The following is a 25,088-nucleotide window of genomic DNA, read 5'->3' as shown; positions in this document are numbered from 1 at the left end:
CAAAATTGCCATAGATTACATAATGTTCATCTTGTGAATCTTTGCGTCCATGTGTCAAGGTCTTCGTTCCACATTTGCGCAGCATCAACTTGCAATTTAGAAGTGGCTACAGGAGGAGTTACACGATGTCCAAATTATAATGAGATGAATCAAATTCTGCATCTCTCTGTATTATTGTTTATCTTGTATTTGCATCAAAAATTCTGCGAAAATGTAAAGTGGCATAAAGTTATCTGGCAAACAATTTGGATCACCTGTTGGAATCTCTTTCTAAAAATGTGATGCTCAAAGTTATGTTGAGTACAAAAGTGACAAAAACTATCCTCACTACAGCATACAAAAAAAGATGAAAAAAATACTTATGTGGACATATTCAAGTCTCAAACAGGTCCACAAACTTGTTTTTCCCCATAGCTACTCAGCAAACAATGCTTCCACTGCAGCCAGGGATTCTGGGTAAGGAAATGCAAATGAGCACCAGCAGTTTTTCACTTTTTGCTTCAAATCCATTTTAACATGGATTTGTAAAAGCTTATGCCTGCAGTTTACACAGTTTTTTTTTAGCCTAGCCTTGGTTACAGAAGTGCATGGCCAAAAAAGTGACACACTGTGAGTGCTTACTGGCTGCAATGGAAGCATTGTGATCTGAGTGACTATTGGGAAAAGAATGTTTGTGGAGCTGAATGAACTTTTGAGTGTTGTTTTATCTTTGCTGTTAGATTTGACACAAACACAAGCAAGAAATAGAGCAATGCATTGAAATAAACTTCTATTTACCTCTCCATGACATTGATAAATCGTCCCCTTAAAGTGAAATACATTTTAAATATGTTTTTTTTTTATCCCAATGCATTTTTCAAAAATATAAATCATTGAATATATTTTATAGGAAAAGACCTGTTAAAAACAAAAATGATAATCAAGAATCATGTGTCGGTTTCTTTTGTAAACTGTGTTATTCTGTTTGAGTACAGGTGCCTGTACATGAAAGCAGTGAAAAGGATTTAATGTCAGAAACAATTTTATTTTCCACTGTTACAGATACAGATACTTAGAGTTGATAATGAAGCTTTAATAAAGGAGGAAAGAAATAAAAATATTTCTGTTAAAATAACTCAATCAACTCAAGTAAACGTGTGGCATCCAGAAATGTTTATAATGGAAGACAGTGTCAATCTGACTACATCAACCTACAGCCCTGACAACATAGATGACAGAAAATACACCATCCAAGAATCTGGTATTGTCAACATTGAGATTCCAGTGTTGCAATCCACTCAAAGGATACAAATTGAGGTAGGTACAGTATAAGAATTAAATACGTGGTTAAATATGAGGCAATCCTATAAAGATTATTATCCTGCTAATTTTATCCTGTATGCTCTGTATATGAGAGATAAAGTCACAATAGTAGGACATTCAGTGACATGCTTTAAAAGTGTTTTACAAACGAAAATCATCTGTTTGTATGAAATTAAATGTTAACTAAGACATTATCAATTATTATTGTGACCGTTTTATATGTCAACTGGCAATGTGCTATCTTTTTAAAGATCTGTTTGGAAGAAACATGCCTTTAACTTGAGCACCTACCGCACTGATATGGTAAATAATAAGGTTCTTTGCTACAAGTCTTTTTTTTTTTTATCTTGGCTGTCACTAATCCTTTAATTTACTCTACTTTCATATTATATTTCAGTGGACATAACAATACAAAACAGGCTAGAAAGGTGTAATCGGGCGCTCTTATACAGCTGGATGAATGGAGAATTTTCAAATCAAATGCCCACAATTTGTAGAAAATAAAGAAATTATATTACACACTGCGCTCAACCTAATGCTAGAAAAAGTGATAGTGAGTGACACCACACCTCTGTGATTGACTAATCAATAAACTGTGATATAATCCCAACCCAACCCATTGGGACAATGGGACGGCAGCCTTGGAAATACGAAAACATGTCTATCCAATGACTTGCTATACAATATAGAACAATATAGGTGAAAACCGGGCGCAATAATCACAAAAAAACACAAATCCAATTAGAATATACCAGTCCTCCTTTGACCACGGGGGAAAGATAGTTCAAATCTCACTGTCACTTCTTTTCTGTGAGGTTTTCTTATACTTCATGCTTGCAGGTATCTGGAAGAATAGAATACAGAAAACCATTGCACAATATCTTCTGAGCATTAGAATTTTTCTCCCCCAGCTGCTAGCTACTTACAGCAATTATGCAGAAAGCAGGTACTGATTGGTATCTTTAATCCTCCAGTGAAGTCACTACAGCTGGCGCTGGATCTCTCCACACGGCGTTGTTTCCGTATCTCTCCTTCAACGCTCAGTACCAATTCACCCAGAGGATAAGGAGAATAGACAGTGCAAAATACCAGTTGTACAATTTATTAAAAACAAACGCAATAAAACACCACACGGTTTTACACTCACATTTGCAAAGAGATGACCATGTAATTTACAACGTGCCGTCCGCTGCCTGTGTACAAAGAAGTTGCACGCACCAGCAGCTGGGGTTGGATCCCCTCCTCCCTCCTCGCGGCCGCGACTCAGCTTGGCTCCTCCCCCTGATGGTGCACTTCTGTGACGCTAGCTTCCTTCCACAGACTGGGATCCGTTCACCAATAAGCTCTACCCTACGCATTTCATAACTCTTGCGTTACTTCGTCAGGGGTGTGGAGATTAGATGTGACACTTCCTATTTGTAGCCTGCAGTGTTAGCTGATTGGCTGTCTAGTTGAAAAGATTTACATGCTCGTATGGCAGTGAACCTGCTTTGCTAGGCGACGCAATAGCGTCCTTTCCCCTCTGCAAAGCACGCCCCCCAGGCTCTCAGACCTTAACCTGTCTATACACAAGAAGATGTTAACCCCTTGCATGTTAGTTTACCGACAGCCCATACTGCTCATGTGAGATGGCAATTGATAATGAATGCATGTATCTAGCCATGCCTCATAGCCACTGTAGATGCATATGAATACTTATTAGGTATTAGTACCAAAGATACACCTTGTAAGATCTATTATGTTACTATACCAATCATATACCCTAGTACATATACAACCACATGAGTACATGAGGACAATACCAATACAGAAAATAACAATAATAAACATGATGTTAATCACACTCAGAATAAGACTACAATTAAATAGTACTAATAAAGAAACCTGCAAGCATGAAGTATTAAGAAAACCTCACAGAAAAGAAGTGACAGTGAGATTTGAACTATCTTGGACTTCCATTCTTTATCCTTCCCCCATGGTCAAAGGAGAACTGGTATATTCTAATTGGATTAGTTTTTTTTGTGATTATTGAGCCCGGTTTTCACCTATATTGCCCACAATTTGTAGATTGAACGAAGTGCAAAAAAGATTAAAAAAAGATGCAAATAAGTCCAAAAACAAGAATAGTGCACATGGATTAAATGTGAACAAATAGTGAATATATAAATATGAAACACTACCAAGTAGTGACAAATGTTTGTGATAATAATTGTAAAGCAGTTACAACCCCTCTGTAGACCGTTCACTAAGTCTAAGCAATCCTTGATGTCTTCCAAGCGAGGGGAGCGCAGGATGTTCACAGCATAGAGGAATATGAAAAAAAATGAGAACATACAATAGTGCGACCAATATGGTGATAAAATATATACATAGTGAAGGTGGATCAATGTCACTCACATATTATCCTTAGTGATATAACGTATCAGAGACTTTCTCTCTCTGAATGAAGCAAATGGTGGCACGACCTCAATGTGTGTCCCACAGGGATGGTGCGGTAGTCTTCTTGTTTCTTTCTATAAAGGATGAAAGAGACTATCGTGGTGTGTATATCTTAAAGGATTGTATTGTGCACCATCCACCTTTCTCTATTCAGAGAGAGAAAGAGTCTCTGATACGTTATATCACTAAGGATAATATGTGAGTGAAATTGATCCACCTTCACTATGTATATATTTTATCACCATATTGGTCGCACGATTGTATGTTCTCATTTTTTCTAAATTCATCTATGTTGTGAATAACCTGTCCTCCCTCGCTTGGAGTTAACAATACAAAACCCGTAAATACCAAACACTTCTGGAAGGTGATTAAAAACCCCTAAAGACGGAAGGTATTTTAATTTAACAACGAGCTAGTTTACCTTTGTGTGTGGAAATGAATTCAATATTGCCTTTATTTCTTGCTGTAACTAGGTGATGGGTGAATTACAAATTTGGTTTGCATGTTTTTTTCAAACCTGTTTGAAAATTCAAGAAACAAAGAAATACCTATATATCTCTTATAAAACGGGTCATTTAGTTAACCCTTTGGCCAAAGCGTATAAGCCTGCGAGCCACTATGAAGGCATGAAAGCGGCTCGCAGGCTTATACGCTTTGGCCAAAGGGTTAACAAAATTACCCTTTTTTCAAGAGATATATAGGTATTTCACTGTGTATTTTTGTAACATTGGACTTTCTTGTTTTAAATAATTAGCCACGCCCAGTAGCACTCCTTTTGACACTTATATACATATATATATATATATTGTGGTATTGCGGGGGGGGGGGGCGGGTTCTGAGAGCTTGCTGGGTATCTGTGTGTGTGTGTTTGAAAATTCATAAAAAATTCAATTGAAATTTTAAACCAAAAAGTTCTGATGAAATTATTCAATTTCACCAGAGAAGCTTTTTTTTTTTTTAAATGTAGTAAGCCTTTATTATTATTTTTTGTAGCAGCAAACACACAAATAATGGTGGTACTTCTTATGTCACTATAGAATTTGTTTAGAATTTTTGCTGTGTTTGTAACTTTTTCAAAGTTGCAAAAAAAAAAAAAAAAAACATGACTAAAAGTTTTTTTTTTTCAAACCAACGATTTTGCAAAAGGCTCAGCACCTATGATTGTATGTCCACCATTTAGGAACTACTAATGATATGAGCCGCTACAAAGTATTCCAACATTTGTTTCAGTAACTACTAGAAGGTATTGGATATTGGGAGGGCAGTTAATTTATACATAGTCCTACGCAGAACAATATCCAAAAATAAAAATTCCTTCATTGCACGTTGACAGCCTATTGTAAATTTGAGTTCTTCTATTGCCTTTTATTTTAGTATAACTTAATAAAAGTCACTTTTTCATTTTCTCATGCTACACATCTCCTGTGACTACAAATACCACCATTATTTGATTACTATATTTACTTATCCCAGTTGGCACGATCATGAACTATTAGGCTGTGGCCAGGATGGGAGAGTGCTCGCTGCCGCTCAAGCACCATGATGTCAGGCGCTGGGCATTTCCTGGCCTGCCAGTTGCGCGCTCGAGGGGGCGTTTTGGGGGGGCGCGGCCATTACGTCCGGAGCTGGTTCGCCCTCATTGGGCGAGCCGCTCACGTGACGCATCAGCGAGCAGCCAAATCAAATGTGGTTGTCTCGCCAAGCAGGTAAGCGCCGTGTATGTGCGGGCGCTCGTCTCGCTGGCCACACACATTGCGGCAAAGTGTTTCATCGCGACCAGCGTGAGCGCTCGCTCAGCGCCACACTGGACGAGACCTTAGTCTACTAGGTAGAGTGAGTGGACCTTGCTAAAAAAATGTACACAAAAATTATCCAACTTTTCAGGAAGGTGATGAAGGTGCATTTTACAACAAAACATTTTTGTGCTATTGAGCAATTAAAACGTTTGAAAACTTCAGATGTTTTTGTGGTGTACTGGATTTATATATGTTTTAGTTGAAAAAAACAAAAAACAATGTAATACTCATTTCTAATAGTTGGTAGATTTGTTGCATGTTGTGGTAACTTGTAAAGGAACAGTAAGATCATTCTTAATAAGTAGATTTGTTTCAGATTGAACACATTTCGTCATCTGTCATACTATACTGTACATACAAAATTCCAGAAGGAAGTCACAGTTACTATATTTTTTACATTTATTCAACGAGGAACATTTGTCCCCATTGATAAATCTTGGCTTTTTTTTCAACAATAAAAACATTGTTACTCTTTTATTTTACATTGTACTGTATGTAATAAAGAAACAAAGTATGATACAATGAGGAATCTATAACAATCAAGTAAAATGAATAGCAATACTAACAATGTAGGAATTCTATATATATGTTGAAAGAAAGATGAATAAAATAGAGAAAGTATAAACAAATACAAACTTAATTTTGTAAACATTTATTATTTTTAAATAAAAATGAACTGAGGTAAAAAAAAGTACAAATATGAATAACTATGTTTTGACTAATTCTTTCTAGTAAAGCCACTGCTAATAATATGCAACATGTGTACTCTTCAGAAAGATATTTTTATTTGGAGAGTATAGAATAGAATATAGAATATTCATAATTATGGCTCAAAACATATTAAATAATATCAAAATGTATTACGTCTAACAATATGAATACATTATTTAATGTCTGAATAAACAACTATTGACTCAGAATAATTTTGTTTGCAGGCTCAGTATCAGAACACCAGCGAGACTTGGTTAGTGTCCAGACCTTACTGGATAAATACCTATGCACAGATACGAACACCAAGTACACTGATGAAGGTAATGCTCAAAAGTACGTTTTTTTCCCTTCATGTTATGACATTTTTAAGGATGACTGCTCCTTATGAGAATATAAAAGGTGGTAAGATGTTTTATGACTTTATTTTTAAAATATTGTTTTCCTTTTAGGTTGGAACATCATTTGAGGTGCAGGTTGATACCTACCCAAAAGTTGAAGAGTTATACTATGTGGTATGTAGCATTTTACATGTTGAATTGGCATTTGCCATATTGGAGCATTCCAGTGTTTAGATAAAAACAATACCAACTAAGTAAATTGTTTTAAAAAATAGAAAATGTTGAATGAATTTACCATACATTACTTGTACGATACATCAAATATGTGTAGGAGATTGGGCTGCTGTGTTTAGTACAGATGCAGCGGCCATTATTTTAACAAATCACGCGGTGTATACCTCTGAATACCCATGTCATGGCGCGGGATTGCTTCCAACTCTACCGCATAAGACACGAGTGCATAAAATGGCATTTTAGTGTTCTGGTTTTTAAACACCTGAAATTGACACAGTATCACCGTAGCACAGTACTGTACACATTACAATTAATTCATTTCATTGCATTTAATTGCACACAATCAATGGAATTCAAACAAAGCAACCGCGATAAACACGTGTGCCTGGGGCGATGGGCCACTTTCATGGAGTACAGCAGTGCACACGAAAACAGTGCTGTGATTTGTTAAAATAATGGCCACTGCATCTGTAGGCATTGTGTCCCATATTTACAAAATTGTGTTTAACCTTAATTTACCTTATGACCATTCATTTAAAGTAGCAAATTGATGCATTAGCAGCCTTTCCCAAAGAGGGGCCTTAATATTTTTAGTAATTGCCATTTATTACTTTCAATTTCTTTTGATAAATTTTTTGTCTAGTAGACAAGTCTTAAATCACAAATGTAAAGGAACTTTATTGAAAATATTTTTTTCAATAAAAACATATTTGCATTCAAAACCGAAACTGAAAGCATTGTTGGCTTCTGATATTAATTTCTCGGTTCCTCCTTGTTTCACGATATATAATATGATGACCAGGGCCTACTCATTCCTGTGCAGTTTTTTCAGCCAACAAAACGGCATACAGTGTACAAGTCAGTTATTGCTTTGGAATAATGTGGGGTGATGTTTGACATGTAATCATGTGTATTAGATGTATGGGAGTATGTGTCTATTTTGTGGTCTTGTGGATTGAAAACTTACATAATAAGATTGCTACTGTATATAGATTCAGTCAAGAATTTATTAAACTTTTGGAAACTAGCAATAAAGTATATTTATTGGAAGATAATTTGGCTTTCAATGAGATAGAGAGAAATCTCATCATACTGAATACGCCCCAATTATTGTCTTCCATAGCAGGAGAGTTAATTTATTCATAGTTGTACTACGTAGGTAAAATAAAAAACAACAGATAGATAATTAATAAATAATTAGTGGTACATTTTGATGTTATAAACTCAACTTAGTTGTACCCAAAATGCTAGACATCAGCTGCTGTCTGCTAAATGCAAAGTTACCTTCCTTTGTGATAATTGAACCTGCTACTTACTGTACTGCAAGTCTGTTCTTTACTGTGGCTTCATGTAACTGTTACTCTTTCTTTCCAATGTTTGTGTTTGTATTATGTGGAGGTGGAGTTATTATGTGTGTGTGGGGGTATTACGTGTGTGTGGGGGAGGGAGGTAATACGTGTGTGTGGTGTTAGGGTGGATGTAATATGTGTGTGGTTAAGGGGATAATATGTGTATGCAGAGGGAGGTATTACGTGTGTATTATGTGGAGGTGGGGTTATTATGTGTGTGGGGGAAGGGGTATTATGTGTGTGGAGCGAGGGAGGTTTTATGTGTGTTGGGGGGGGGGGTGATAATATGTGTGTGGAGGTGGGGTTATTATTTGTGTGTGTGTGTCGGGGTAATATGTGTGTGTTATGTGGAGGTGGGTTTAATATGTGTGGTGGGAGGGGGGTATTATGTGTGTGGGAGTGGGCTTTATTATGTGTGTGAGGGGAGGGTGGGTAATGTGTGTTTGGGGGAGGGAGGTATTATGTGTGGGGGAAGATGGGTATTATGTGTGTGGATGGGAAGAGAGGTATTATGTGTGTGAGTGGGAAGAGAGGTATTATGTTTGTGAGTGGGAAGAGGGGTATTATGTGTGTGAGTGGGAAGAGAGGTATTATGTTTGTGAGTGGGAAGAGGGGTATTATGTATGTGAGTTGGAAGAGAGGTATTATGTGTGTGAGTGGGAAGAGGGGTATTATGTATGTGAGTTGGAAGAGAGGTATTATGTGTGTGAGTGGGAAGAGGGGTATTATGTGTGTGAGTTGGAAGAGAGGTATTATGTGTGTGAGTGGGAAGAGGGGTATTATGTGTGTGAGTGCGAAGAGGGGTATTATGTGTGTGAGTGGGAAGAGAGGTATTATGTGTGTGAGTGGGAAGAGGGGTATTATGTGTGTGAGTGGGAAGAGAGGTATTATGTGTGTGAGTGGGAAGAGAGGTATTATGTGTGTGAATGGGAAGAGGGGTATTATGTGTGTGAGTGCGAAGAGGGGTATTATGTGTGTGAGTGGGAAGAGAGGTATTATGTGTGTGAGTTGGAAGAGAGGTATTATGTGTGTGAATGGGAAGAGGGGTATTATGTGTGTGAGTGCGAAGAGGGGTATTATGTATGTGAGTTGGAAGAGAGGTATTATGTGTGTGAGTGGGAAGAGGGGTATTATGTGTGTGAGTGCGAAGAGGGGTATTATGTGTGTGAGTGGGAAGAGAGGTATTATGTGTGTGAGTGGGAAGAGGGGTATTATGTGTGTGAATGGGAAGACGGGTATTATGTATGTGAGTTGGAAGAGAGGTATTATGTGTGTGAGTGGGAAGAGGGGTATTATGTGTGTGAGTGGGAAGAGAGGTATTATGTGTGTGAGTGGGAAGAGAGGTATTATGTGTGTGAGTGGGAAGAGAGGTATTATGTGTGTGAGTGGGAAGAGAGGTATTATGTGTGTGAGTGGGAAGAGAGGTATTATGTTTGTGAGTTGGAAGAGAGGTATTATGTGTGTGAGTGGGAAGAGGGGTATTATGTGTGTGAGTTGGAAGAGAGGTATTATGTGTGTGAGTGGGAAGAGGGGTATTATGTGTGTGAGTGCGAAGAGGGGTATTATGTGTGTGAGTGGGAAGAGAGGTATTATGTGTGTGAGTGGGAAGAGGGGTATTATGTGTGTGAGTGGGAAGAGGGGTATTATGTGTGTGAGTGGGAAGAGAGGTATTATGTGTGTGAGTGGGAAGAGGGGTATTATGTGTGTGAATGGGAAGAGGGTATTATGTGTTTGGGTGGAGGGTTATGTTTATGGGGGAAAGAGAGGTGGGTGCATGAAGAAGAGAAGGGGCAGAGGTCAGGGCATGAGAGAGAGAGGTGGGAGCGTGAGGGAGAGAGGTGGGGCCATGAGGGAGAGAGAGATCAGGGTGTGAGAGAGAGAGGTGGGAGAGAAGTGGGGCGTCTGGGAGAGAGAGGTGGACTGAAACAATTTACCAGAGACTCTCAAGGCCACCTCTAAATTCTTTCATAATGTAACCATGTAGTGTTATCATATTGTAACTCTGTGCACAGGACATACTTGAAAACAAGAGGTAACTCTCAATGTAATACTACTCCCTGGTAAAACATTTGATAAATGAATAAAGATTATTACTTTCCATATAATTTTCAGACATGTACATTTTGCCAAATGATCAAAAGTTATAATCTTTTATTTGCAGGTTATGGCCAAAGGAGTTATAGTAGCTGCAGGAAAGAAAAGTAGCACGTCATTCACCCTCACACCCGAGGCCTCCTGGGCTCCCTCTGCTTCTCTCATTGTTTATTTCCTTAACATTAATGACAGTAACATTGTACAAACCTCCACGAGGCTTTACATCAAAGGCATGTTTAGAAACAAGGTAACTATAACAGCATTACATTGTCTTTTAGCAACGTTTGGGAAATAAATGCATCCTACTGTAATTATAAGAGAAAAACGTGCGGATGTCACTCAATGTAGTGCACAAATTACTAAATATATTATATGTTCATAGATTAGGAAATCAAACAAATATGTGTGCATATATACATACTGTATATATTTGTATAAGCTTTATTTCCACTATCTTTGATAAACACACATTTTATTTAAATCTAAATTACATTGCTTAGAATATACCCTATTTCTATTATACTTAATTTTATTCAGCCTACACAAGGAATAGCAAGTAAGTAGGCAAAACTTATACTAATCCATGTTTTATAGTGCACAACTTGCTATTTAGATGTAGCTGCCTTTGGCTAAATACAAATAGCTCACTTCACGGTTATCTGTTTCTAGCATATAATACTTTGTAGGGTATAAGATGTGTATTTAGTTCATTCAAACAGTATAATTTATAAAGCTTAAATGTTACTTTTGTTATTAAACTCTCATACATACTAAATATAAATAGTTTCCATTTGTATTTAACCCTATAATTATTGTTTCAACATAATTTTATGTCTACTAAATAATTATGTATTAGAACACGTTATTTTGTTTACAGTAATTTTACTTACAGACGCGTTAATAATAAAGGCCTCTCCCAGAAACTTTATAAAGTGGATGGTCTTTTCACATACAGTACCTAAACAATAATGCCTCATTGGAAGCAACCTGAAAAACAAAAATGGGTTCATTCTCTGAATAGTGAATACTGGGGGATACCTAACCAACGCAATAACATAAGCACAATGAAAACTACACTAATACAATGCATTTTGTATGTATGTCTAATGTTGGCATTGTGAATAGTGTAGAAATGTAATCAGTTAAATCGAGTAACCATTCACAATACACTTTTGTGTATCTAGATTAAAGTATGAATTTATGAAATCTGTAAGGTATTATTAAGAATTGTATTATTATTGTCACTGTATTGTTACTTAGTGCCCACATGATCCTTTACAATGTAAGCAGAAATAACATTATAGAAGTATGTGTTAGTTAATTACTTAGATATGATGAACTCTGTAGCTGGCGATATGTAAATACAAATATACATACATTAGTGTATCCAGCAATTAAAAACATATACATTTATAGGTGGTGCCCTATACCCTTACATTTTTTCTTCTGTACTGTATTCTGTAGGTTTCTTTATCATGGAGTAAGAACAAAGCACAGCCAGCAGAAAACGTGTCTTTGACTGTTAGTGTAGGAGAATCTCGTTGTCTGGTGGGATTGCGTGTTATTGATAAAAGCGCCAAATTACTTGGAGATGGAAACGAAATAACTGCAAGTAGAGTAAGTATCTCTGTTCTCTTTTAGACTAAAAGAATACATTTATGCTTCGTATTGGGAGAGCAGTAAAAAAACTTGGGGTTGCTTCTTCCATTTACAGTAATCATGCACTAATATCCAATAACCTGCTCACTTTAAAATACATTTCTACATTATTGCGTTTCTGCACACTTTCCTTTAATAGTTTTACAGAAGAAACAATCTCTTTCAAAACTGAATAATAATTGTTCTAATGTATTTGCAGAACAACAACATATTTGTCAGTATGTTATTGTAGGTGATACAAGATAGTGACTTACAGATGTAGAAGACGTTATTACACCTGTTAATTGGAGTTAACGCACAAAGCAACATGTGGAATAACATGCATGTTATCCCCTTAACTATTGTTTTCAATAGCACTACTGTTAAATAATGCACCAACGTTAAAACATCACATTGCATTAACAGCTGCAACAATGTCTGGTACATCTGTATAGGATGAGATTTATTAACAGGTGGCCCAAATTAGACTAGGTCTTCCTAGGTCATGGGATCCTGCATCTAACATCTATTTCAATATATGATGGGATTTATTAAGTGGCATCTTCTGGCACACCTGCCTTAATTCGGTGAAATGGAAGACCTGCATTAACACCATAGAATGAATGGAAATCAATAGAAATGTTTGCCTAATAATGTATATGCAAATCATTACAGATGTTTATGATATTTTAACGGTTACGGCAAATTTAAATAAATATGATGATACAAATGATCCTTTTTTATTGTATATTGTGTGTGATACAATAATCCAATAAAAGTACACATTTTTTGATAATTTATTTAAATGAACATTAACACATTCAAATATCATATAAATCATCACAGATGGAATACACAGTATACAGGCATACATTTAAATTTCCATTGGCTTGCAGTAATTCTATGCAGCTTTATGTCAATCTATTTCCATACTGTAAGACACCTGCTTCTACTTCAAGCAGATGCATATGCTATTTAAATGCATTTTTACAAGATGTGGTACAATTTCCATAAGTTGCCTTGGTACATTTAAAGACGACTTCTTCCCATACCGCTTTTCTTGTGAAATCCCTGCTCAATGATTGTATCCCCTTTGGGACAAGGGTTCAGTGAGTGCAACATTTTATATACAACAGTGGTTACTTTGTCAGTGCTACATAAGAAAATGTATTATTGATAGTATTACGTATATTATAATATATTCATATATACACAGTATATATTTAAAGAATACTACATTTACCAGAAAAAATTTTTTGTCCTCATAGGAGATCACATTAAAATTTCATTTGTAATAAAATTTAGAAAAAAACATCTGTTTTCCTGCAAGAGCTGCACAGTGCAAATGTAAAAATGTGCTGCATTTATAATTATTAATAAAATGTAACTTTTTTCTTCCAGGTAGAAGAGGAATTTAAGACTTTCAGTGAGGTATGGTTTGCACATGCACATTTTAAAGGCTAGTCATTAGGCTATTTTTTATAATGAAAAAAAAACCCAGCTTAAAATATCTTTGAAAATTGTATTTTGGTTCCTATAAAGAAACCGCTTCCAATCTATTTTGTTTTCGCTGGAAAACAGCTTCTACTTCATCGGTAGCGCTTCCGCTCAGACAAACCGAGCAGTAGCTCAACAAATACCCAAACTCGCATTTCTTGACAAATTGAGCTATTCAGGTAGCTCCGATATGCACATTATGGGGGCAAATCGCATATTCTGATCTTGCCAACTGAAGGATGGCGAGAAGGGATCCGTGATGTGCATCGGATTGGAAAAAATGTATTCTTACTGCATAGGATTGAAGAGATACAAAGAAACTGAATGAGCACTGCTACCATAATAAATGCAACACATACATAATTAACCTATATAATATAGGTGGTACTCCTTGGAGTCAATAACTACACTGTAAACAAGAGAGAAAAAGTTGTAGGTCCCATAGAGCAGGGCCTGCTAGGACTCCAAAAATGGGGCACACAAGTATGAGTACAAAATTGTAAATTGTATTAACCAAATAGCCAATTGAAGACCAACAGTCTATAATAAAACACTAAAAACATAGTGAACCGTCTTCCGAATGCTAAAGTGATACCTAAGTACATAGACAGCAAACAATTATTAGTAGAAACTCCTATGTATAATTCATATGTAGATAAACACTATGGGGCTTATGCAGAGAGGTACTGCTTAAATTCGCCACAGGATTGGAATTTATTGTTGTGGTATGCAGGGAACTCCGGTAGCGCGGTGTGCAGGAAATGGCTAATTAGGCGAGTTTCACTTGCCGTGAAACTCGCCATTCTGAGCCGCGCGGTATTAGCCCACAATACAGCCAACTTTAGTTGGTGGGCAAAATTTCAACTAAACGCACCATTTAGTAGCTCCGATTGGCGCGTTCATGCGCATCGGAGCTACTGGAATCCTGCGTGTTTTCGCATTGGCGAGATCACGCTTCTCGCAACACGTTTGCCAAATTTAAATTGTCCCGCCAAGTTCTCGCCACTATCTGTTTGAAAGCGGACAGTTTTGGCGCAAACCTGCCTAATTATACCTTACCGTACCTCTCTGCATAAGCCCATATATATATATATATATATATATATATATATATATATGTGTGTGTGTGTGTCTAAATGTAGTGGAATAGAAGCGCATAGGAGAAAAGCATAATAAAAATAGCTAATCTTGAATAACAATTATCACTAAAAAGAAGTTAAGATCAGTAAAACACTCCACTCAATAGGAGTGTCTGAAAGTGCTTCTGTAGATGAAATCCTATGGCAGGGAGGGTCTGTAGTCCTGACATCCCTCCATGTCACTTGATACCGATTCTGGTCAGAGTCTGATGACTTCACTGCCTCTGTGTCTCTGTGCTTGCGTGTATGCAAGAGGACAGCACAGCTGACCCACTCTCCCTGCATCTCTTCACACTCTACATGTTTTGCAACACTGTAGCTGCTTCATCAGGACTCTTTTGCTTCTATTCCACTACATTTAGGCTAGGTCCCCGCTGCTGCCAGTGGCGCATATATGTGCGCGCGCACCTCTCACCAGCCCCTTACCTCCTCCCTAGCTGTCCCCAGTGGCGCCTCGCTCCCCGGCTCACAGCGCACTGTATTGTATTGTATTGTATGTCTTTATATAGCGCCATTAATGTACATAGTGCTTCACATTAGTAATACATGAGGTAATCAAATAAATAACAGATAATATAAATAACAGATCATGGGAATAAGTGCTTTAGACATAAAAGTAACATTAAGGATGAGGAGTCCCTGCCCCGTGGAGCTTACAGTCTAATTACTGTGATGCGTCAGCCAGCAGGGGCTACAACAGGATTGTGTTCCCATGCAGCGACGCTTCACGTGGGGTAGCAGGGAGCCAATCAGAAAGACTGATGGATGGAGAGACAGACACTGGGTGAGGTGAGAGTGGCAAAAGGGGTAGAGAGAGAGAGACTGACAGGATGGAGAATGGCACAGAGAGAGGGGATGGTGGGAGGTGGGAGGTGGGGGGTGGGGGGAAAGCAAAATCCAGACCTCAACCTGATTGAAATGCTGTGGCAGGTCCTTAAGAGATCTGTGTATAAACAAACGTTGTAAATAAGAGTGGGCCAAAATTCCTCAACAACGATGTGAGAGACTGATAAAGTCTTACAGAAAACGATTACTTCAAGTTATTGCTGCTAAAGGTTGTTCTACAAGCTATTGAATCATAAGGTATACAGCTCAACCCCGTTATAGTGCGGTCCTCGGGGGCCACCCGATCTGACTGCGCAAGAACCGGGGTCGCGCTAATTTTAAAAAAATGGCCACCGCGCGCCCGATCGGGAGGAGGGAGGGAAGAGGTGGCCGGAAGCCCTACACGTCCCCCAACAGTCACCAGGCCTGCCAACAGCGGCCCTCCGAGTCCAGCCGCAGTCTGCTCCTTCCCCCCCCCCCCCCCACAGGCATCCACACCGTCTCTCCCCCCCACCACCGGCATACACCCCCCTCCCCCCAACCGGCATTACCATCCCCCTCCACTGGCATCCACCTTCCCCCCCCCCCAAGGTCCCCACACCTACCGGCCCATAATCAGTTTTGGGCCGAGCCCACGCGGCCCTCCGAGTCCCAGCCTGCTCCCCACTCACCCCACCTAATGGCATCCCCACCACCCCCCTACCGACACCCCCCTCCTCCTCCTCCCGATACCAGCTCCGCTCCGATCTCAGCAGCCGACACCAAAGGTAGGGAGGGAGAGTGTGTGTGGTGTGCAGTGTGCAGTGCAGTGTGGTGTGCAGTGTGCTGTGAGTGCAGTGTGCTGTGAGTGCAGTGTGCTGTGAGTGCAGTGTGCTGTGAGTGCAGTTTGCTGTGTGCTGTGAGTGCAGTGTGCTGTGAGTGCAGTGTGCAGTGAGTGCAGTGTGCTATGAGTGCAGTGTGCTGTGACTGTGTGCAGTGTGCTGTGACTGTGTGCAGTGTGCAGTGTGTGTGCAGTGAGTGTGCAGTGAGTGTGAAGTGAGTGTGTGCAGTGTGTGCAGTGTGCTGTGAGTGTATGCAGTGTATGCAGTGTGCGGTGAGTGTGTGCAGTGTGTGCTGGTGCTGTGAGTGTGTGTAGTGGGCTGTGAGTGTGTGTAGTGGGCTGTGAGTGTGTGCAGTGTACAGTGTGCAAAAAAATTAAATTTTCTTTTTTTAAAAATGTAAAAAAAAATATTTTTGTATTTTTTAAATTCGGGGTCCATGCTCAAACCACGTTATATGCGGATCCGCGTTATAGCGGATCACGCTATAACGGGGTTGAGCTGTACTTAGTTTTTCACACATGACTTTTTATTTTGGCTTTATTTTTGTTAAATAAAACATGACACGGTGTAATATGTCATGTCTTGTTCATCTGAGGTTGTATTTACCTAATTTTAAGACCTGCTAAGGAACAGATGATTATTATTATGTCCTGATATCTAAAACCATAAAATTCAAAGAGGGTGTACTTTCTTTTTCACACAACTATATATAACATATATATTGTGCCAGAAACCAGGGGAGGGTAATAAATTCCATATATAGGGCTCCCAGAATACTGGACAGCTTGTATACTGTTTAGGCTAGAAAGTGCAGCCTCAGAATATGCACTCCATCCTACAGTTTGACTGTTGCTGAAACTTAGGGATGAGGGATCCAGACCAGAGTTGTCTGCTGCCTGATTTCTGTCACCTGTCTTGCTAGATAGAAATCAGGTATTTAAGGCTGATTTCCTGGTTCCTCTTCCCTCTCCCAAGAGACTGGAGACAGGAGAGGAAAAGCCTCTCCCCAAACAGGTTAACTCATTCTGTTCCTTTTCTCAAATTGTAAAGATTCTTATTTTTGTTTGTTGGAAGCGGGCAAGCCGCTCCAACCCCAGTCAGGGTGAACCTCGGTTAAGTTATTGCTCAGATGAGCAGGGTTTTGTTTTGCTTGTGTTCTCTTTTGTATTCACTGTGGCAGTCTCAGTGCCTGGGACTGAATAAACCAGGCAGTAGCCTGTTTAAAGGAACAGCACGTTACGCCTCGTCATTTAACCTACCCTAAAAGACCTTGTTCTTGCAGTCCAGGACAGACGGCGGAGCCCCGAAGGAAGCCGTTTGTCACATATGGTGGAGAATGTGGGCAGAACATTAAAAGGTCTGCGGGTAAAAGAACTTTAAACAAAAAAAAAAAAAATTTTTTTTCCCAAACAAGATGGAAGACGTGATGAGTGCGTTGGTACGCAATGTCGCTGCCCAGAAAGTTACGAATGCAGCCCTGCAAGAGGCGAATGCAGCCCAGCAACAGGCGAATGCATCCCAGCAACAGACGAATGCAATCCAGCAAGAGACAAACCGCTTGCTGAGAGAGGAGCAACAACGGTTCGCCCAGGCCATACAGCAGAAACTCGAGGTCCTGAGAGAGGCTATCACTAAGGCTCCACTGACAGAGGCAGCCCCAGTCCAGAAAATGACCAGGGCAAGCCAATACCTTCAGAAGATGGGGCCCTCGGATGATGTTGAAACCTATCTTCTCACTTTTGAACGCACGGCACAGAGAGAGGGTTGGCCAGAAGCTGAGTGGGCCAGTCTAATTGCACCCTTCTTAAGCGGCGAACCCCAGAAAGCTTATTTTGATCTAGAGCCAGCCGAAGCTAACGTCTATGCAAAGTTGAAGTTCGAGGTCCTCGCCCATCTCGGCGTAACCACTGCTGTTCACGCCCAAAGGTTCCACGCATGGTCCTTCACGTTGGATAAAGCCACCCGATCCCAGATGTATGACCTCATCCACCTCGTCCGGAAGTGGCAACAACCCGAGATCAACTCAGCAAGCCACATCGTGGAACGGTTGGTCATGGACCAGTTCTTGAGGAAACTTCCCTCTGTCCTACGCCGTTGGGTCAGTCAGAGTGACCCCCGCAATGCAGACAAGCTGGTGGCCCTCGTAGAAAGGTACAATGCAGCAGAAGAGCACCCGCAACCCACAGTCATGGAGCATCCCCACTACCCAAGGTTCCAGGACTCTTCCAGAGACGGTAAAAGGGTACCAGGGTTAAGGGAGGCTGAAGAGCGGTGACCTTCACACAGCAACAGCAAAAGTGGCTCGCATACTAAGGGCAACAGCCAACAGGGAGAGCTGAAAAAGGGCTCTAAGTGGGACACAGACTATTTACCTAAATGTGTAAATTGTTATGAGAGGGGCCACACTGCGAAAGTTTGCCCACTAAATACTGAACCAATGCAATGCAACAGCGTTGAACCTTATTCGTTGTGGTCTCAATGTATGGGCCCTAGCCCAGAGGCCCCCTTGAATAACCATCTCTGGGCATTTGTAAAGGTAAATGGTAAGAGGGTTCGGGCACTACTTGACTCTGGGAGTATGTTACACTAGTGTCCGAATACCTGTTGCCTATTGGGAAAAAACAAGTAAACAGTTCACAAAGAGTGGCAATTTGTTGTATACATGGGGATAATCACGAATATTCCACGGTTGATGTTCTTATTGAAACAGAGTTTGGTTCTTTAGATTTCAAAGTGGGTATAGTACCCAAACTGGCACATGATGTGCTAATAGGGACCGACTTTCCCCATTTCGTAAAAATGTGGTCCTCCTCTCAGAATAGCGCCCAGAGTTCAATAACGGACCATAAAGAAGTAACAGAAGAAACAAATCCTTTCCCTTTTTCAGAAATTAAGGTTGACGAGGGCCCAAATAAAAAGGGGAAAGAGGAAGAGTGCTGTAAAATTCCCTTTTCTATGGCCACATTGGTAGGGAATACCCCAAATCAAGATGTTGAACAGGCGCTAACCACCCCAGAACAGGGTAAGACCTTCGCTGACCTAAAGGTCAGTCCTGGGAGTTTTAAGAAGGCCCAGTGGGAAGACCCCACATTAGCAGAAGCAAGGGGGAATATACGGGACCAGAATAGAACTTCTGACCAACCAGATTGGTCACTTGCCTACCCCTACTTCGAGGTAGAAAATGACCTAGTATATCGGGTTGATAGGAAGAAATCCATTATAACTAAACAATTGTTGGTGCCACGGACATTCCGTAATGTAGTATTACACCTCGCACATAGTCACCCATTGGGGGGACACCTAGGGGTGGAAAAGACAAAAGAAAAGATTCTCCGAAGCTTCTATTGGCCTGGGGTTTTGGCAGAAATGACAAATTATTGCTCCTCATGTCCAGAATGTCAGATCACCGCCCGTTCAAAGCGTATCGTAGCCCATTGGTACCCCTTCCCATAATAGATGTACCATTTGACCGGATTGCTATGGATCTAGTAGGACCCCTAATAAAGTCTGCTAGGGGACATCAGCATATATTGGAAATATTGGATTATGCCACCCGATATCCGGAGGCAATTCCCCTACGTAGCACCTCTGCTAAAAACATAGCAAAAGAGTTAATAGTCCTGTTTACCCGGCTCGGAATTCCTAAAGAGATCTTAACTGACCAGGGAACACCATTTATGTCCCAAGTAACAAAAGAGTTATGTAAACTCCTAAAAATCAAGCATCTCAGAACCTCAGTCTATCATCCACAAACAGATGGTTTAGTGGAACGATTCAATAAAACCTTAAAAAGCATGTTACACTGGGCGGTCGATACGGATGGGAAAAACTGGGATTGTTTGTTACCATACCTGTTATTTGCCATTAGGGAGGTTCCCCAATCATCCACAGGCTTCTCCCCATTTGAACTATTGTATGGCCGACACCCAAGGGGCTTACTGGATATTGCCAAAGAGACTTGGGAACACGAGGTTACACCATACAGAAGTGTAATAGAACATGTTGCCCAGATGCAGGACCGCATAGCTGCGGTCCTACCTATAGTGAGGGAACATATGGAAAAAATCAAGCGGCACAGAGGAATACATATAATAAGGGTGCTAGGGCCAGAATTTTTTATCCAGGCGATAGGGTGCTAGTTCTGGTTCCCACCGTAGAGAGTAAATTCCTTGCTAAGTGGCATGGACCATATGAGGTCTTGGAAAGAGTGGGAGAAGTAAATTACAAGGTGAGATAGCCAGGTAGGAGGAAACCTGAACAAATGTACCATGTAAACCTACTTAAGCCCTGGAAAGATAGAGAGGTCTTATTAACCCTAGTACCCCCAGGTCCGTCAGAGAATCGAGAAACTGACCCAGAGGTTAGCATAGCTGAAACCCTGTCCATTCATCAGAAATGAGAGGTCCAGAACCTAGTGAGAAGAAACAAAGAAGTCTTCTCTACAAAGCCAGGTAGAACTAGGGTAATTGAACATGACCTAGTCTCTGAACCGGGGTCCGAGTTAACCTTAAACGTACCGAATCCCAGAGGCCAAAAGAGAGGCTATAAATTTAGAGGTTAAAAAAAATGCTAAAACTAGGTGTAATTGAGTAATCCCAAAGTGGGTGGAACAGCCCTATAGTTTTCGTCTCAAAACCAAACGATACAAGAAGGTTTTGCAATGACTACCGTAAACTAAACGCTGTGTCAACATTTGATACTTATCCTATGCCCAGGGTTGATGAACTGGTAGAGAGACTGGGCAAAGCCCGATATCTCACGACCCTAGACCTAACAAAAGGGTACTGGCAGGTTCCCCTCACAGAAAGCGAAAAAAGAAAAGACAGCCTTCTCAACCCCAGACGGCCTCTTTCAGTATAGGCTGCCGCCTTTTGGCTTACATGGAGCTCCTGCCACATTCCAAAGAATGATGGATAAAATTTTAAAGCCACATGCTCGATATGCTGCCGCCTACCTGGATGATGTGGTAATCCATAGTGAAGATTGGCAATCCCACCTTCCAAAGGTCCAAGCTTTGCTTGACGCAGTTCGGTCTGCTGGACTAACTGCTAACCCCGCTAAATGCACTATTGGTCTGGAGGAGGCCAAGTATCTGGGATATTCTATTGGCAGAGGTTTACTCAAACCCCAAACACTCAAAGTAGAGGCGATACAAAATTGGCCAAGGCCAGTTACAAAAAAACATGTAAGGACCTTTTTGGGATTATTTGGCTACTAGAGAAGGTTTATTCCCAATTTTGCAACTAAGGCAACCCCTCTAACCAACCTCACAAAAGCAAGAGGGCCGCTAATGGTAAAGTGGTCCCCCGAAACCGAACAGGCCTTTAGAAGCCTGAAAGAAGCTCTCTGTGCCCAATCAGTTTTGGTCACACCTGACTTCTCTAAAGAGTTTTTAGTCCAAACCGACGCATCTGAGGTAGGGCTGGGGGCTGTACTCTCCCAGGAGTCTCAAGGTGAGGAGCACCCCATCCTTTATTTAAGTAGGAAACTAAATCCCCAGGAGAAAAATGACTCCATAGTCGAGAAGGGCTTGCAATAAAGTGGGCTGTAGAGACGCTCAAATACTATCTGTTGGGGAGAAAATTCCGCTTGGTCACAGATCATGCACCCCTCACCTGGATGTGTCAAAACAGAGAGAAGAATGCTAGAGTGACCAGGTGGTTCCTAAGCCTACAACCCTTTACATTTTCTGTGGAGCACAGGTCAGGTCACAATCATGGCAATGCTGATGGGTTGTCAAGGATGCACTCCCTAATATCCATGGTCGCTCATCCCTCGATGTCTGAGCTGGTGGGGAGGATATGTGACAGAAACCAGGGGATGGTAATAAATTCCATATATAGGGCTCCCAGAATACTGGACAGCTTCTATCCTGTTTAGACTAGAATGTGCAGCCTCTGAATATGCACTCCATCCCACAGTTTGACAGTTGCTGGAACTGAGGGATGAGGAATCCAGACAAGAGTTGTCTGCTGCCTGATTTCTGTCACCTGTCCTGCTAGATTGAAATCAGATATTTAAGGCTGATTTCTTGGTTCCTCTTCCCTCTCCCAAAGAGACTGGAGGCAGAAGTGCTGCTGGAAGCAGAGAGGGGAAAAGCCTCTCTCCCCAAACAGGTTAACTCATTCTGTTCCTTTTTTCAAATTGTAAAGATTCTTATTTTTGTTTGTTGGAAGCGGGCAAGCCGCTCCAACCCCAGTCAGGGTGAACCTCAGTTAAGTTATTGCTCAGATGAGCAGGGTTTTGTTTTGCTTGTGCTTTCTTTAGTATTCACTGTTAAAATAAAATGTAGCCTGTTTAAATGACACTTCGTCATTTAACCTACCCTAAAAGACTGTGTTCTAGCAGTCCTGGACAGACGGCGGAGCCCCGGAGGAAGCCGTTTATCACAATATATATATTATATATATATAGTTGTGTGAAAAAGCTGAAGTAGTTGTGTGTGAGGATGTATTCTATCAGTTTGGCAATTACATCAGCGCTGTATTTCTGATCCAGGGATATTTTATATATTTTATATAATATATATATATATATAGTTGTGTGAAAAAGAAAGTATATATATATATATACACATATATATATATATATATATATATATATATATATATATATATATATATATATATATATATATATATATATATATATATATACATATCCCTGGATCAGAAATACAGCGCTGATGTAATTACCAAACTGATAGAATGCATCCTCACACACAACTACTTCAGCTTCAACAAGGAAATGTACCTACAATTAATTGGTACCAAGATGACACCGCAATATGCCAATCCTTTCATGGCAAATCTTGAACAAAGATTCCTAACTACATGCCCCTACAAACCCTACAAATACTACAGATACATTGATGACCTGTTGATAATATGGACAGAGGGTGAAGGAAACCTAGAACAATTCCACGAGTCCCTGAACTCATTCCATCCATCAATTAAACTCAAAATGGATTATTCGGCAAACCTAGTAAACTTTCTAGATACAACAGTAACACTGAAAGATAGCAAACTACACACATCTGTATACAAGAAACCAACAGACAGATGCAGTTACCTCCACAGCTCCAGCTTCCATCCCACTCATACCAGACCGGGTGTCATGCACGGCCGGGCTATAGGATGCCACCACATGTGATCTGGCACTGAAGACGGAAACGGGCGTCTTGCGGCCCTGGACGAATCGTTCGTACAGAGGGGATGCAAACCAACGCCCATTGCCAAGGCTATTGCATCTGCACTAGAAGCTCCACGAGAGCACCTGCTACAGTGCAGATGGAGGGAGCCTACCACACGCGTGCCACTGGTGGCCACATGCAGCCCTGCCCTAGAGGGTATACGAAAAGTGATCAGGGATCTGCGGCCCATGCTGGCAGAGGATGCGACATTGGAAGATGTCCCAGACCTCCCATTTTTGCATTCCGGTGGCCACCAAGCTTCAAGCAGAGATTGGTCGGCAGAGAACTTCACGGTGAGCTTTAAGACACTGATGGTGCCACAGGGCCGTGCATCAACGGGCGCCGCAGGCTCTGCGGGTATGTATGCCGGGATCCCACGGCCGATCACAACCATGGAACACTCGGTGTTGAGGGATCATACAGCTGCACATCCAGGAAAATGGTGTATGTGATTCAGTGCAACCGTTGTGACCAGGTTTGCTGCATTTGGGAGGCCAGCCAGAAACTGCAGGATGGAATGAGGGTGCACACACACTCCATACTCCATCGCGAGGAGGGAGGATGGTGCTCGTCTGTGGGACATCATTTCTCACAGCCAGATCATTCCATAAATGATTTGGAAGTCGGAATTCTCGTGGAGTGTTTGGGTGCACCCAGGAATGGAAAACATTTGAACTCGGGGTGATGGGACTCTTTGACACAAAGGCCAGGGGACTTGATGCGGACGTGGGTTTTCTCACACCCTATCAGAGTTGTTTGTGATTGTCCAGCTTGCTTCTATTCTTATCCACACTTTCTCTCCCCCCCCAACAACATCCCTTTCCCTCCACGCCTTTCCTTGTCACCCTCCCCTGACTTCAAACACTTTTTTAGCCATAGATTCCTGTATATCAGTATTGCGGACCTGAAGAAGAGAGGAGAACTCTAGAAAGCTTGTCCTATGACATAAATTGTTAGTCCAATAAAAAAGGTATCACCTAATACTGAAGAACTAATTTATTCTGCACTATCGCAACTGGACTAACACGGCTATTTTCTGCTTTATATATATAGATATAAAAAGTTATCTTGGTGGCCGTGCCTCAGACTCTAAAAGGGATAATTTATCAATTAAATCATATAATACACATTTAATCAGTAGATATCAAAATCATTGCTTCCTGTAAGAGAAACTGCTACACGTGTATTTTTTGTTAAGTTGAGATATCACTGTGGTTTAACAGCATGAAAATAAATTAATATAAGTAATAAAACAATTGGCAACATCATCTAACATTTGTTATTTATGATTAATTGATTAATACAAATATATGCTCTTTTTGCGGGAAAACCAAATCACATTTTCACCTTTTTATCATTAGGATGGTGGTTATACCAGTCTGACTGATGCCATCTCAGAAATGCCTATAAGACCTGTGATGGGTGAGTTTTAAATGAATTGTTTTACTATAATGAATCAGTAGTGTGCAAGCTTTCAGGATCATAAAGGTCCCTTCTTCAGGCCCATTTTGATTTTTCTCTAAAAGCCTTGTTCTCAAGAACTCCACTGTACACACCTACAACACCCAGTATGCCCAGAGATTTTGTACGAGGACCTCAAAAAGGCTATGGAAGCACCTTATTGGAATTTTTTTAGAACACCAAAAAATACAAGGAGAGGTTCACGTCTTAATAACACACTGCTAGGAAGAGATGCAGAATAAACAAAAGAAA

The 25,088-nt window shown here is 40.5% G+C and overlaps 1 protein-coding gene across 1 annotated transcript in view; it reads left to right on the top strand.

Moving 5' to 3' along the window:
• The window catches only part of LOC142493649 (CD109 antigen-like), a 98,233-nt gene that overhangs the window by 39,160 nt on the left and 33,985 nt on the right, over positions 1-25,088 (top strand). Inside the window, exons 11-17 of the mRNA XM_075598013.1 lie at positions 1,042-1,296; positions 6,473-6,568; positions 6,698-6,760; positions 10,331-10,510; positions 11,728-11,880; positions 13,303-13,332; positions 24,737-24,797. Of these exons, the coding sequence (XP_075454128.1) occupies positions 1,042-1,296; positions 6,473-6,568; positions 6,698-6,760; positions 10,331-10,510; positions 11,728-11,880; positions 13,303-13,332; positions 24,737-24,797 (838 nt within the window). The remainder of the gene's footprint in view (positions 1-1,041; positions 1,297-6,472; positions 6,569-6,697; positions 6,761-10,330; positions 10,511-11,727; positions 11,881-13,302; positions 13,333-24,736; positions 24,798-25,088) is intronic.

Source organism: Ascaphus truei, chromosome 4 (assembly GCF_040206685.1).
Source record: "Ascaphus truei isolate aAscTru1 chromosome 4, aAscTru1.hap1, whole genome shotgun sequence".
NCBI classification, from domain to species: domain Eukaryota; kingdom Metazoa; phylum Chordata; class Amphibia; order Anura; family Ascaphidae; genus Ascaphus; species Ascaphus truei.
Note: the sequence above shows the minus strand (reverse complement) of the source record. Positions and strands in the feature narration are given on the sequence as shown.